General features: G+C 40.3%; 1 protein-coding gene across 3 annotated transcripts in view; it reads left to right on the top strand.

The window, feature by feature from the left end:
• The window catches only part of LOC110968942 (polypyrimidine tract-binding protein 1-like), a 36,396-nt gene extending 22,581 nt beyond the window's left edge, over window positions 1-13,815 (top strand). For all 3 annotated transcript variants that reach the window (XM_051959980.1, XM_051959983.1, XM_051959982.1), the window contains 9 exons: window positions 106-216; window positions 312-489; window positions 1,647-1,724; window positions 2,246-2,388; window positions 5,243-5,276; window positions 8,036-8,128; window positions 8,940-9,156; window positions 9,284-9,361; window positions 10,833-13,815. In XM_051959980.1, coding sequence (XP_051815940.1) covers window positions 106-216; window positions 312-489; window positions 1,647-1,724; window positions 2,246-2,388; window positions 5,243-5,276; window positions 8,036-8,128; window positions 8,940-9,156; window positions 9,284-9,361; window positions 10,833-10,965 — 1,065 coding nt within the window. In that variant the 3' untranslated portion in view covers window positions 10,966-13,815. The remainder of the gene's footprint in view (window positions 1-105; window positions 217-311; window positions 490-1,646; window positions 1,725-2,245; window positions 2,389-5,242; window positions 5,277-8,035; window positions 8,129-8,939; window positions 9,157-9,283; window positions 9,362-10,832) is intronic.
• Window positions 13,816-15,337: the final 1,522 nt, after the last annotated feature.

Here is a 15,337-nt window from a genome sequence, read left to right as displayed (position 1 = left end):
CAGCTCCTCTGAACCCTCATACAGTTGTGTTGCTCTGTTATACTGACACAGACAAGCAGATCTCCATTTTATCCCTCCGATTACACACACTTTTTTGGTTTTCAGATTTTCTCTAAGTTTGGCACTGTGCTGAGGATCATCGTCTTCACGAAGAACAGTCAGTTCCAGGCTCTTCTGCAATATCCAGATGGTGCATCAGCCCAGGCAGCAAAACTGGTGAGCATCAGATACTAACAAATGCCTCTTAGTACTGTGTTCACTTACTGTAAACGGTACACTAAAGGGGACTGTTGATGCTGTGGTTTTTTTAGTCTCTGGATGGACAGAACATCTATAATGGCTGCTGCACTCTGAGGATCAGCTTCTCTAAACTCACCAGCCTCAACGTCAAATACAACAATGAGAAAAGCCGAGACTTCACCAGGCCTGACCTGCCCACTGGAGATAACCAGCCCACCATGGAGCACCCGGCCATGGCTACAGCCTTCAGTAAGACCCCCACCACAGTGACACAGCAACACCAAGGAAGACATGAAATAAATTCAAAGTTGAAACGCACCGTAAAGAGCACTGGCAACATGCACAGCAGACTGCCTTCCTTCATCCGTAAGCTTGTCAGATTAGGAGACATTTTTAGACCTCTGTCCCTACATTTTGAAGTAAGTGTAAATGAAACCTGAAAACTTAAAAAAAGTGAGGAAACAAAGTATGAAAAGAAAATGAAAAGTATACAAAAGTTAAGGAGTTTGAAGAAGACCACATGAATCAAAAAGATATTAAAGCCAGCGCATCCCAAATGTCTCTGGTTGTTTAAGGCTTGCATGACCTAAGAAATATAAAACATAAGTGAAAATATCCTCAGGAAGACTTCAGTTGTGACATTTGAACAAAGCTTGTAGGGGAGTCACATTTTGAGGAAGTAGATATTTGGAAGCTACAATTAGAATGTAAAGTGACGAACATTTAGTTGACACACTGGGCACAAGTATTTCAAATGATATACAACCTCCTTTTAGTTGTTTATCCTCTATGGAGACCATCTTTTTATTATTTTTTTTACCTGTGTTTGCTAAGGTTGTTATCAGTCATTACTATACTTGAGCAGAATGTCTTTTCCAAATAGAGTGTAAGGGAAAAATACCATTTAGAGTCTTTACTTATATCAGCAGGTGTAAATATTTAAGAGAAATAAGTGTACCTTAATGCTACTCTTTTCTGTTCATTAACATTTTGGACTTCACTCTTTTCAGTATTCAGTGTGCATGTGATGTCTGATTTACCTGCAGCACAGAGCCATGGATTCCCCGGCTTTAGCAGCATGTGCTGTTTCGTTTGCTGAACTGACATGGAACTGAAACTATGGCAGCCCAGGACAGACTTAAAAAAAAAAAAACTCTGTCCCTGATGTCAGTAGCTGTTTGGACTGTAGCCTGTTCAAAAACTAATTAAATAAACTGATAGTCTGCCAGGACAGTTCATGTAAAACTCAACAACAATTCTGGAAATATTTGACCCTTGCAGGAAGCTTGGGATATTTTGATCCTTTAAAGAATACAGCTGTTTCTTGGTAAATGTAGAGTTGAAACACACAGGTATGATATTATTGGCACCTTACTTGAAACACAGATGTCATTTCTTCTTTGCAGCACCAGGTATCATCTCAGCTGCGCCGTATGCAGGAGCGACTCACGCTTTTCCACCTGCCTTCACCATCCAACCTGCAGGTGAGTCTTATCTGAAGAGATTCACTCTCACCTGAAGGGACATTTCAAGACAGATGCTTCCTACAGACACCTAAGTGTAAAAGTCACTTTGTAAAAGAACTTTCAAGTAGACATGTCGTTGATCAGAAATGCAGACTGACTTTAGGTCTGACTTGTACTTTTGAAAAATCCTGACTTGTTCTGCAAGAACGTATAGAATCATCATTTTCAACATTGAATCTGCAGAAATGATTGACATAAACAGCAATCCTATGCATTTATAATTTATCAAGATGTAAGTGCTCTCAAATTTAAAAAAAAAATCCTTTCTTCTTTTTCTTCAGAGTCTTATTAGTCAGAAGTCCTTTTGTTTACATTTAGAACTACAAGTAAAGCTTATTTTGGTTATCAGTTAATCTGCATATTATTTGCTTGATTATTTTGTCAATAAAACTCCAGAAAACAGAGAAAAGTAGATTGTGTCAGTAGTTTGTCTCAGGCGTTTCCTTCACAGTGTTGTTTAATCTTTTCACCTCTCCCAGTGTCCTCCCCCTATCCAGGCCTGACGGTTCCTGCTCTGCCTGGAGCCCTGGCTTCTCTGTCCCTCCCCGGGGCCACCAGGCTGGGATTCACTCCCATCCCTGCTGGACACTGTGTCCTGCTGGTCAGCAACCTTAACCCCGAGGTAAGTCGGTCTCTCTGTCTCATTGGAATCTGATAACCTGTCAGTCTAACACCTTGCCATGATCTAACCTGCACTATTTCTTACCTGACTGCAACTCTGGAGTACCCAAACCTTTTTCAGAGATTTCACATTTATTATGTACTTTTTTGTTTTCTGAAGTATCACATAGACAGCATGTGCATTAAAGCTGCTGTCCGGAGTTTCCGTTTGTTTTCAATTTATGTATCATTTTTTAACAAAGCTTAAATATGTTAGTCTAGTTCGATACTATAATATAAAGTTAGTATAACGCGATATGAAAATTTATTCCTGAGCTCCGCCTTCCTCTCATAGACCCCCATGTTATTCCAAAAAGCGCCGGTCGCTGCCGACCAATCAAGTTCGAGCTTCAGCTTTGTCATGCTGTCAATCAACGGTACACGCACAGCAAGCAAGCCCATGCAGAGGTGGGCGAGCTACGCACTACGCAACCGCGCGCACATTTGTTTTGCTTGTGGAGGAGAGAGCATCAGGGCTCAGCAACTTCCAGAAAAGTTACCAATCCCACGGCTTGTCAGGCCAAGAGACTGCAGGACGTTTTTTGGCTCGGGGTGCTCGCCTCGCTCCCCGACCACGGCCTCCATAGCCCGCCTGACGGCTTCGTTTAGATGCCCGACCTCTGGAGGAAGATGTTGGGGCGTCTGGGACATACTCTTCGTCAGAGGAGTCATGCAATTCTGAACTCTAGATAGAAATAAATAAACAATGTAACACATATACACGCGTAAATGCACTAAGTTTGATAAACAACGTCATCGTGAGGGATACACGAGTGTAATCACATATTGAAACTTTACTCGTTCGTCCTAGCAGATTCATGTTATTTTGGTATTAGGACAAGTTAGACTCAATACAGCATTCTAACGTAATTCCTTTATTATTTACTAAATGTACTAAATGTAGAAGAGTGGAAAACAGCAAAACAGGCGAGATGCTGCAGCACTCCGGGCACTCCTCTCATGTACTGAGGGCGTGCACAAATAAAGGGGCGAAATCAGAGGGAGGGAGGGACCAACAGTGTTTTGGGAGACGCTGCGATTCAAACTCCGGACAGCGGCTTTAAGGACCAGGTGGGATGTACAATATTTCCATTGTTCCCAGTGTGTTTAACTTGATGGGATTTTCAACTAATTAAAACTGCAAGATCTTGTCTGTAATGGAAATGTCAATAAATCCATGAAGAAATCCTAAAAAATAGATGCAAAAGTGGTTCAAAAGTTTCCATGGGTGGCCACATCCTGTACATTCATGAAGCTTAAAGTCCAGTCACTTAGAAATAGTTTATATCACCAGGAAGCTCAGGGAATTAGGGTATAAGTGTACAAAAAGACATGGTTGGGCACATACATTGGTTTTAGGCCATGGTTCAGTACATTGTCAACACAGCAGAAACAAGAAATCCAACCTGTTAAACTGCCTACTCAGTGAAACACTTGTTTAATGAATAAACTACAGCTGTGTTTAAAATGTGAGTCAATACTGCTTGAAATGGCAGCAACCAACTAAAAAAGAACTCAAATGTACAAAAATACACCAAATAAATGTTTTCTCATGTGAATAAAAAGTAGAATGAAATAAATATCCGTTAAGGTGCATCATTTAGAAAGTGAACTGTACTAATATCTCACTGTACTTATTTTGAACAGCAGATGCACTGGATAAGTTATAGACAACTATAACCTGTGTTTGCTTAAAAAAGCTGCCAAGACTTTCTGGCTACAATGCAAAAAAATTAAAACTGTATCAGGATGAGATTATTTTCAGTCTGTGTTTGAAACCCATGTTCTCCACAAGTGTAGTCGCACATAAAAACACCTATGGAGTTTATCCCATTGGCCTACAATGAATTATTAGCAAGAGACTGCTTAAATGCCACAGTGGGCTGTATTTGCAAGACCCTCACTGGTTTCCTCTACTGCTGATGTTTAGAGTGATCAAGTTCAACAACCAGCTACATACACAATAGCAGCTGAACAATCCTGGCATACAGCTTTCACCCAATCCACCTGTCTTTGTCCACTGACATTGTATGTAACGGAGAAAATGTAATGTTCCCAGGAGCATAATTTAATGACTGGTTGGTCTGATTTTGGAAAAGACGGAGTTTCAAATTGAGTTTTCACAACCAAAAAAAGTTCCACCCATGCAGTGGCTGTATTTGTTGGTTACACATGTGAGGCAATGGTTTGCCAAAACATTTTAGAGCGAATATCTGTACCACCCCTACAGGGAATATTTTATCCCCCACCGCCATAATAGTAATTTGAGATGTCAGCAGTCACAGTTGTTACAGAGATATGGGCCTCAGGCTGATAGAAAGTTTTATACTGCACCCTTCGTGCCAAGGTCCTACAGTCAAATCTAAAGACTTTCCCCCATGAATTATTTTCACAACATGCAGTTGGCCTCCCATTTCTTCTTCTCTTCTCTCAGACATTAATTATGTTTTGCTCTCACTGATGTTTTTATTGTTTTGCCTCTCCCTCTGACTTCCTGTCATGTATTTTAATGCCTTCATATTAAACTCTGTTGTCATGAGACCCCCCTCCCCTCTCTGAACCTGTACCTTCCTATAGAGCACACATGCTCATACACTTGTATACACACACTTGTGCATTTGTGTGTGAAAATGTTCATATTGACATTATCTGACCCCTCCTCTACAAAGGTAATTAACCTTCTGATTGACCCCTCACCTGTCTTTTTTTCCCCTTTTAATTTTTTTGCCATGGAAACGCCTCGGACCCTCCACCTGTCCTGCCCTCCCACCTTTTCCTGTCCTGTCCCTCCGCTGCCTTCTCTGCTGTCTTTAAAGAGAGTTACGCCCCACTGCCTCTTTATTCTCTTCGGTATGTTGCCACTAGCTTCTTATTTTGAATTATCAGTACCACCTGGTTGTTTTTATTTTTTTTTTTTTTTTTTATTCCGAGTTTTTGTTTGTTTTTCCTCTTTTTCATTGTTTTTTTTTAGTCATGAAAAAATGAGTGTCTGCTGGTTTTGTCAGATTTTGCGTGTTGATTTGAGTTTTTTCACAATATTTGCAGCTTTTTCTCAATGTTTTTCATGCATGTGAAAGTCTGATTACAAGTAATGCAAGAGGTTTGAACTTTTATATCTGTGCATAAACTAGCAAAGGCTTTGGACATCCAACAAGGATCAGTCTATTGTATGTTACTTAAGCGTAAATAAAATCTAAAGAAAAATTTAAAGTGTAAGCAATGATTAGCACGATTTCAAGACTGGCCTCAGTTGCAGCAGCTGAAAGTTCAGACTCTGCCTCTCTGTAACTTAATAAAGCCAAAAGGCTTGTTACTTAACTAAATCAAAGCAGTTTGAAGCAGTGACATGAATTCTTACATAGGGCTTAGCTCTTCTTACACATCCCAAGTGAATGACAACTAGATGTAGCTGATTTCAAATCCAGCAATCTGTCTGCTACCAGAATGAAAATTAAACATATATGCCATTTGAACAACTAGACAAGCTGTTTGAAAATAAATGAATTGATACTAAATCAAAAGGCTGAACCAACTATGACTTTGCCCAAATGTAGACCTCTCTCTCTGTTACCAACATCCACATGCTTATGATTGAATTGTCCTCTGCTTTCTAAATTGACCTTGCAACAGGAGGACTGTCTCCCTATTTAAAAAGACATAAAAAAAATGATTGTGACTCAGTTGGTCACAATGATTATGATAGGAGCAAAAGAGCAAGTCAAGTGACACTGGTAAAAAGCCATGAAGACAAAACAGGAGGTTGTGGTTTCTTTCCTATTTTAAACCAATGTTAGCATGGTTTGTTTTAACTATAACAACCTGTTTATTATTCTTACCAAGACGTTAGGGGACATCTAAACTGGAAATATTTTTCCGAAACCTCACTGAGTTGTTTTTATGCCTCAATCAAACAAAATCTTTACACAGCACTGTTGTGTTATACATATTTTCCAACAGTGATTTTTAACAGTCTTCCATGATCCAGATGAGAGGGGAGGGACAAACCTTAATTTCATCACTTACGTTTGGTGCTGCAGCCAAATTCAGTAACTTGTGATACTAAAGCTAGTAGAATTTAAGATTTAGCATTATACACAGATGTGGTGATTGTTTTTCAAAGAGCTGCTGCAGCTTGATCCTGGAGTTTTTAGAATCTTGAATAGCAGACAGTTTCTTTATCTCATTTACATGTGCTGTTCTGTTCTATTTCTAGGGATCTACATAAAAACAATGATCACATTTATATTAAGTTTGAACACCAGCCAATATATCATTGGCTCTTACATAACTAATGAGGCTGCTCATGATCCCCTTTAAAGCTGCAACAAATAGTTGATAATAGCCAGTAGCTGTTCTGATAATCAGTTAGCTGTTCAAGTAATTTTTACAGTAAAATTTTCAATGTCAGTTCCAGCTCAGCAGTTGTGAGGATTTAGTGTCTTTTTTAGTGCTATTGTATAAGAAATTCAGTATTTTCTTATATTTTGGACTGTTGGTCAAACAAAACGGACAATGAATGATCCAAATTTAAAGTTGAAGGCATCCCAGCTTCCTCCAGTGTGCGCTGTCCATTATTCAGAGAAGCAGAGCAGCACAAACTGAATGTCCTTCATCTCCACTGGTTTGGGAGGATAAAAATCTCAGAGATGTACTGTACATATAGTGTTTCCACCAAAGCAGAACCAGTTTAGTTCTGGTTCCTGTCCCTTATTCTGAGCATGTATACCAAAAATATTTGGAACTTAAAACTTGTATTTATTGGTAACCACAAAATTTCAGGATTAGAAGTTAAAACCGTGATGTTGTCATTACCGAGTGCATGGGGGAAAAAAATGATGAAAAGGTCTGTGAATAAAACATTTTGCATGGCATTAGTCTTGCTCATATTTGTCTCTGTCTGCGCACCATCTGTACCTGGCTCAAGTTAATTCATTGGATTAAAGTAAATATTTGAAAAAAAAATTCTTATGAACCTTATCAGAAGGAGGTCATTCCACACATAATATTTAAACTGGAACTTTTAGAAAACTTTGAGGAGCTGCATTTATTGTGTTTCATTATATAATGAGTCTCATTTTTTGAGTTTGCATGCAGGGTTTCTTTCAGTTTGCATGTCTTCAGTGCGGAATCAGCTGCTCTTGGTTTTTTAGTCAATTCCCATAATTCATGACTCCTACATGGTGTAATATGGCATTTTTAATTTTCTCTGACCCTTACCCTTAATTTCCTCACCTGCATTTCCTGTGCATAACCATTCAGGAATTCCTGCCTTCTAAATTGAATTCACAAATTTGTTAGTGCTCCCACTTTCTGATTGCAGCGTCTGACTGCTGCTGCTCCCTTCACCTCCAGAGTTTTACATTCAGCACCTTGACAGAGGTTGTTTGTTAATCCATCCCCATCTTCAGTTAATTTTCCTCCACATAAGTTTTACTTGACCAATAAGACCAAGGGACAGTGGTTTGGCAGGCTGGAGTCAGACCAGTTTCATACACAGCTTCTTATTGGGTTTAATGGGTGTAGCATTATGTCAAGACAATTACATTTGTATGACTTTCTGTGTAACAAGTGTGTAACTTGTTCCTCTTTATTTCTGACTGTGTGTTAAGGTGTTTATGGTGATGTGATGAGAGTGAAGATTCTGTTCAACAAGAAGGAAAACGCGCTGGTTCAGATGTCTGACAGCACACAGGCTCAGCTAGGTAACATGCTCATTGTGGTCCTCAGGTTCTTGCACTGCCAAAATGAAAGTCTTCATGAGTAGAACTCCTGATGTGTGTTTTTGTTAACATGTCTAAAAATGTTCAAAATGTTATTTTCCTGAGCATCTAGTTGTATGTCATACACACCAACTCCATCTTCATGATGGTTCTTCATGTGCCACCACTTACACAATCTCTAAGGTCCCTCAGATGCTGATAACAAGAGTTGGTAGTTAGAGATCTTAACCTTTTTTATGTTAACATTCTTTAACAATAAATTATATTGATTTTTAATTTTACACGTGATTTTTAGCATTGTGAATCCACGATCTGTTTGTTGTCAGTAACAGTTTTCTGCTGGTTTTGTTAACAGCTTTAAAGGTGTATATGGCAGCTTCTGGGTGCTGTGCCAAGCCTGAAGATAGAGTTCATTTTCCTATTTATTCGTTTTAAAGTAGATGGATCTAGTCACGACAAGATTTTCAATTCTTCTCACAAAGTTATGTAGATATTTGAAACATTGTCTAGCGATTATCAAGTCAAGGATAGTCCTCTTCACCTTGAAGTCCTTTGGCCCAAGTCTAAGGCTAGCTGAAAGCAAACTGACAGAGGGGAAAAAAGAGGAAAGGCAACATACCATGCTACTGTTGGTGTGCAATATCTTTGCACTGGTGAGATAATTTAACACGATTATGTGACAGGGAAGGATAAAAGCATTCCTTTTAGAAGATTTTGTCATAGCAGTTTTATAGAAGCTTGATCCTTATCGAGCCAGAAAGATTAGCTTTGTCTCTACTTATGTGGTTTGCAGCCATGAGTCACCTGAATGGCCAGCGACTGCATGGAAAGCCTCTGCGCATCACGCTGTCAAAACACACAAGTGTCCAGCTTCCTCGTGAAGGCCATGAAGACCAAGGCCTGACCAAAGACTACAGCAACTCCCCTCTGCACCGCTTCAAGAAACCTGGGTCCAAAAACTACTCCAACATTTTCCCTCCTTCTGCCACCTTACACCTCTCCAACATCCCGTAAGTCCTGTCACTGCTGGAGTATGAACAACAGCCAGCTTATAGTTCAAACTCAGCAACATGTTACATCAAAGACACACAGCACAATCTTGAACATTTCTCAAATCTTTTCTGCTTGGAATTGTAGCCCCTCTGTGGTTGAAGATGATCTCAAGATGCTGTTTTCCAGCTCAGGAGCCATGGTCAAGGCCTTCAAGTTCTTCCAGTAAGTCACTCATTTAGCATCTCTGCTCTCAAACCCTGGTTGATTAATGCCTGACTAAATAAAGCCCTGCTGCTAGCAGTGCCCTCCTATTTCCCAGAGTCCCTGTCCCCTGAAGCCTTATTTCTACCCCTGAAGTTCCCTTTCATGTTCTGAAATTCTCTGGCTGTCCAATCCTTAAGCATTTGTTATTACCCTAAAATCTTTACCTTGGGTCTTTCGGATTCATCCTTGCTCTCCAACATCATGTCTTGGAACTTTGATGCTATCCTAAGCTCCTGCCTTGCCCATTTCCCTACCCTGAAGTCTTCAACACTTCACAGAGCACTTTATTCTGCAGTCCCATTTTTGTCCTGAAGACATCTTCCTTGTTGTGAAAACGCTGTCATGTCAGTTTATTTGCCAAAGTCCTAAAACTTTAATCCTTGTCCTCATTTCCTTTATTCTGAAGCCTTTGTGCCTGCCGTGCTGTTTTTGGCCTGAAGACTGTACCCTTGCACTGATTACTTGCATGTCCCTGTTGTTGCCTAGCCAATCTCTTTGCTTTAAATGTTGTTTCCCCTCCATGAAGTCCTCTCGTTGCTTTAAGCACCCGCTGTTGCCCTGAAGCCCTCATCCTTGTCTTGAACCCCTCGTCCTTTCCTACGGGTCCCTGTCTTTGTCTTGCAGCCTGTCCTTGTCCGGACACCCTTGTCCTAGCCTCGAGTCCCCAGTCTTTGCCCTGAAGACCTTACGCTTGCTCTGAAAATTGCACTTACCCAGAAGCCCCTGTCCTTGTCTTGAAGAACTAGTCTCTTTTTTAAGTTATTTTTTGGCCTTTTTTATGGTGCACAATAGAAAGAGACAGGAAACATGGTGAGAAGAGTGGGGTAAAGAAATACAGTAAATAGCCATGGGTTAGGGTTAGAGTTGGGGTTAGGTCTTGAACTCACTGGGACTATAGCCCTTGTTCATGGGTCGCCCAATCAACTTGTTGAGCCACAGCGGCACCAGAAGAGCTAATGTCCTTGTCATGAATGCCTTGTCCTTTCCTCAGAGCTTTTCTCCTTTTGCATCCTTGCCGTGGATTTGCCTAGAGGCCCCAATCATTGCCCCTGTCCCTGCACTGAAGTCTTGTCCTTGTCCTGAAACTCTTGTCCTACCCCTGAAGCCTCTGCCTTTGCCCTTAAAACAGTACCCTTGCCATTAACCTGCTGCACTTGTCCAGAATCCCCTGTCCCCACCTCAGATCCCATCACCTTTCTAAAGCCCAAATCCTCATCCCATAGCCTCTGATTTTTCCCTGAATACATTGCTCTTGCCTTAAATCTCATTGTCTTATGCTGAAGCCCCTATCCTTGGCCGTGAAAACCTCAAAGCCCCAATTCTTTTCCCAGAGCCCCAGTTTCTGTCCTGTAGCACCTGCCTTTACTCTGTTTTAAAACATCTGGACACCAAAGTACAGAGTCTAACAGACTGCTGGTTTCTCATGTAGGAAGGACCATAAAATGGCACTAATACAGATGGGATCAGTAGAGGAGGCTATTGAATCCCTGATTGAGTTCCACAACCACGATTTGGGAGAGAACCACCATCTGCGTGTGTCCTTCTCAAAGTCGTCTATCTGAGCCTGGCACTCCACCACCTGGATACTCCTTGCTCCTCTGAGAGGGGACTCGATGGTGTCCACTACACTCCAATCATTCCAACGCACGTTTGCAGAAACTACCGTGAAGTCTGGTGTAATGTTAAATTATTATTAATATTATTATTTTTTAGGTTCTTTGCCTTCAAAGAGGATTAGGGTTTCTAAAGAAAGTACTGTAGCTCTGAGATTATTCTCTGAAATTCTGCATTTAGTCTCAGAAGATGGAGAGTAAAGTCAATATTCTGAGTTTGTCAGGGTTTTAGGGATTAAGTAAGAATTCTTAGATTACTGTCAGAATTTAGACATTGTCCTCCTTGTTGTGAAGCTGTTACATTTTAACCACTCTTGCCTTTTGACTTTAATCCCAGAATTGAGGATTTCAAGTCAGCCTTCTAAATTTATTCTTTCAAATTCTGACTTTGTTAACTCAGGATAATTTCTTTAATCTCAGATCCCCAGTTCTCAAAGTTTTTCATGTGGCCCTAATCCTTTTCTGTAGCTCCCCCCTTCTAAAGAAACAGCTCTGCCTGTAAAACATTATCCTTTACAATTTCGGAAATTGTAGACTTAGCCTCAGACTGTCAGCTCTTAAGAGAGATCTCGTTAAGAGAAGTCCGGTTAGGTTAGACCTTCTAATGATCCCTGTGCCTTATTTCTCGAGTCAGAATGACCTCAACTTTGACGTGTTAAAAAAAAAAAAAAAGAAAAGAAAAAGCCTCTGTGAATTGGCAAAGAGCAGGTTTACAGATGACAAAGGTTTACTGTTAATGAGATGTATTAGAGCTGTATCCATATTTTCTGTGTATTTTATTGGTGTTGTTTTCAGTCCTTTTATGTTAGTGTTTTGCACTGCTGGATACTGTAGCGTGAAACATGTGAACTAATTGTGTTTTAGCAGGTTTGCTGGGTCTGTAGTCCTAGATGCATTTTTTTTCTGTTTCTTTTTGACTTCTTTATTTCCACATATCCAATCATGTTTTAATCAAATCATATATTGTAGCAATATTTTAATCATTCCTAAATTTTTTTCAGTGTTTCGGTGAGCTTGGCTATATCTGCTGCCTTTTACAATCCGCAGACAAATGTTGTTTGTTTTTTTTTCTTATTGTGTTCTGTCAGGTTTTTGAATCATGATGTTAGTTTGTCTTGTCTGTTGCGTTGCCTCTCTGAATGGTTGTATTTATAAGTTTGTGATCCACTACAGCTGAAACCAAAAATGGCCTTCTTGATGCAAACAAATCCACCTGCCTCAGGTTTCTGGTTTTAAGGACTAAAACAAAACAAAAATGGTGAACTGGTTTTGGTGTTGTTTTTTTTCTCAATCTTTTTATTAATTTCTCAACCACTTCACTGGATTCAGCCCACTGGTGCAACTAAAGTCTCTGTTGCAAAACCAGATGTTATGTGGAGTGCCTTGAACGCAGCACTGACTCGTACATCAGGCATTAATTTCTCTTCATTCTGAGATAAATGTTTGATGGGGAAGAAGCCCCACAGCCCTCAGAAACCTACTGAAACCAGAAGACACTGGTTTGGTTTATTTGTGTCTTATTATTTTTATTATTATTATTATTAGTAGTAGTACTAGTGGTAGTAGTGGTAGTAGTTGTATCTTGATTATTATTCGACATTCCAGTCACTCAGATGTCCACCTTTAAAAAGACGACGATCCTTCATTGTCTGATCTAAATGTTTCCTCTAAATGAGCTGCTGAGGGTTTTTCCAGCCGTGATGCATTCAATACATGTGGGAAGAGTTTGTTATATAAGACTTACAAGTTTTACCCTCTTTCATTTTCAGACAAAATGCATGTTGTACATGTTGACATGTCCTGTCTCATTACAGTCAAGAGAAAAAAAAAGCTCAAGTTGTTTTGCCTGAATTTGGACATAACTGATGTCTCAAATTACTCCATGTTAATCGCATGTTATAAAGGACCCTCCACACTGCATTTCTGGTCTTTGGCCAAAAAAGTTGACCATTGTGAGAAAGAAACTCAATACTAGATCTCACTGTGAGATTAAAGACATTCAGCAAATTCTCACGCTCAGACTACTGCTACAACTCGCAAACATTCATATCCCCCAGTTTAGTTGAAGAACAATTTTGGATGTGGTTTTCATAAAAATAGTAAATATTAGTTGCAAGTTTGGCTGCTAATTCTGATTATCTGCCTGCTGGTCAGCCCTGGGTAGTTAGGACTGTACATTGACTTTTAACTGCCAACAGAAACTGATGCAGTTACAGATGCTGTTTACAAAATCTGAGCCTCAAAACTGACAGACTGAGAGATGAAATATGCTGAGCCGTTCTCGGTGTGATGAACCTGTAATGTGGCTGTTATGGTGTGGATGTGCCCCTCCCAGATCTTCAGCTGATGCCATGACATGAAGACTAGTGCTTGGACATGTTATTTATCACTACATAGACTGAGAAACAGGCCCGGATCCATTTCCCTTAAACCTGAACCTCAGAGATTTAACAATCTGAACAGATTCTCCAGCGTGACTTGAATGCATCACAAACCTTTGATGTCATGTGCTATGGGTTAGGCAGGAATGGGACCAGTCAGTCAGTAATGGGAGGGGATTGTTCAACTGTACATACGTGTTTTATACCACAGTTTGGTGTCTGAGAGGTGATTGTCGGTTTTCTATCTGATGAAACGTGTATATTTTGATTAAAGTGCGACCGGTTCTGAGCCTTAAACTGTTGTATCACAAAGAAAGGAAAAAAAAAAAACTATTAAATCACTTTTTATCTAAAACCCTAGAGAATTGTGTGCTCTGTTTTCCAAATGTCTTAAAAGTGCATTATATTCAACACTGAATATTGTCTGCCTCTTCTTTTGTTCAGGTCTTTGTCAGATCATGGTCATGAGATGGTGTCTGTGTTTCTGGAGAAAGACTTAATATTTATAGTCCGGGTGTCAAACCCTGATATGGGGGTGAACCTGGATCCGACTGATAAAGTTTTTTGCTTTGCAGATTCTGGTAGCCCAGGTGATCCTAATTGAGAATCTACTTGATGACATCGCGTCACCTTTGGGCATTTCGAGTAATATGGTAATTAAGGCGGCCATTACCGAAATTTCATTTTTTAGCATTTTCTCCACAATTAAGCATGCTAGCAACAAAAGAAAGGTGCCTATACCCATGTTTTCATGGACATAGACACCGTCAAAAGACTGGGATCTATGACCTTGTTTTTCAGAGATCCTGCTGAAGCAGTCAACCTGAGTCAACCAAGGTTTCCTGCTGATGAATGATGGAATCAACAGAAGACGAATGCTTCTTCCATTGGAAATTTCACTGCCGAGCTAAGACAGAAGAGCTTAAAGATGCAGGCTTTAAAAGAATCGAAAACGTCATTAAGTGCAGCAAAGTATATGATGACGGGAAGCATTATTCTCTGCAGGAGAATTTCGATGCTGATAAAGACTTCACCATCAAATGTCATCGTGGTTGTGTGTCGACTTATTACTTACTTGAAGTGTGATTTACAGAAAGATCCAAAACACCCGTCAAGGTGGAGACCCGCTTATATGTTTCGCGAACTGAACGCCAAAGAATCTGTCCTTGCAGTTTGTGATCAGAGGAATGATGAACTGGCCGCTTCTGTGAGAGATTGAGTTCAGCGGGCCCTGTTTGACTTTCCAGCCGAAGAAGCGTGTTATGTCGATTGTAAGCAGAGATTTGAATGTTCACGTCCATTAAGTGGCATTGCTGACGATTCGAGCGAAAAATCGGATGCGGATGCTGCGTTTGATTCTCGTGTAGCAGAAATTCTCCAGGACAGATCTCGTATATGGAACTCCATTGAGTTGCATAAAGTGTATGTTGATTATGAGGGTGTTGTCCATGGTAGAAAGAGTCTAGTTTCGAAACTGAAAGCACCTTTTGGTGACGATTTTCTTGTCTCATCTTCGCCTGGCATTGCAAATGTTATTGTTTTCCATACAATGGCTTCTAAAATGCTCCGCCTCGTGAATGACGACGAAGATGATCTCGACACTGTGATGTCCAAGGCCAGCAAGCAGATATCCCAGGAAGTGAAGCAAATTCCGAGGACTCGACACATTACAAGACAAACATTAGTAAACATGACTTGCAGGCATCAGCCAGTGAGTTTTTGCTAGGGTTGTTGGGAAAGATTTCCCCAAAACTTGATAACACGCTCCCAGCACTAGTTACAAGCGTTGTCAACAACCATCCTACTAGCTTACAGATCAGCCTTGCTCTGAAAATGGGTGAATTCAAGCAACTGGTCAATTCAATGTATGGCTATGGTGTAACCTGTACCTATTCAGAGTTGAGACACTTGAAAAAGTCTGCTGCTCTGACAGCTGTGCA

Source organism: Acanthochromis polyacanthus, chromosome 15 (genome assembly GCF_021347895.1).
Source record: "Acanthochromis polyacanthus isolate Apoly-LR-REF ecotype Palm Island chromosome 15, KAUST_Apoly_ChrSc, whole genome shotgun sequence".
Classification (NCBI taxonomy): domain Eukaryota; kingdom Metazoa; phylum Chordata; class Actinopteri; family Pomacentridae; genus Acanthochromis; species Acanthochromis polyacanthus.
Note: the sequence above shows the minus strand (reverse complement) of the source record. Positions and strands in the feature narration are given on the sequence as shown.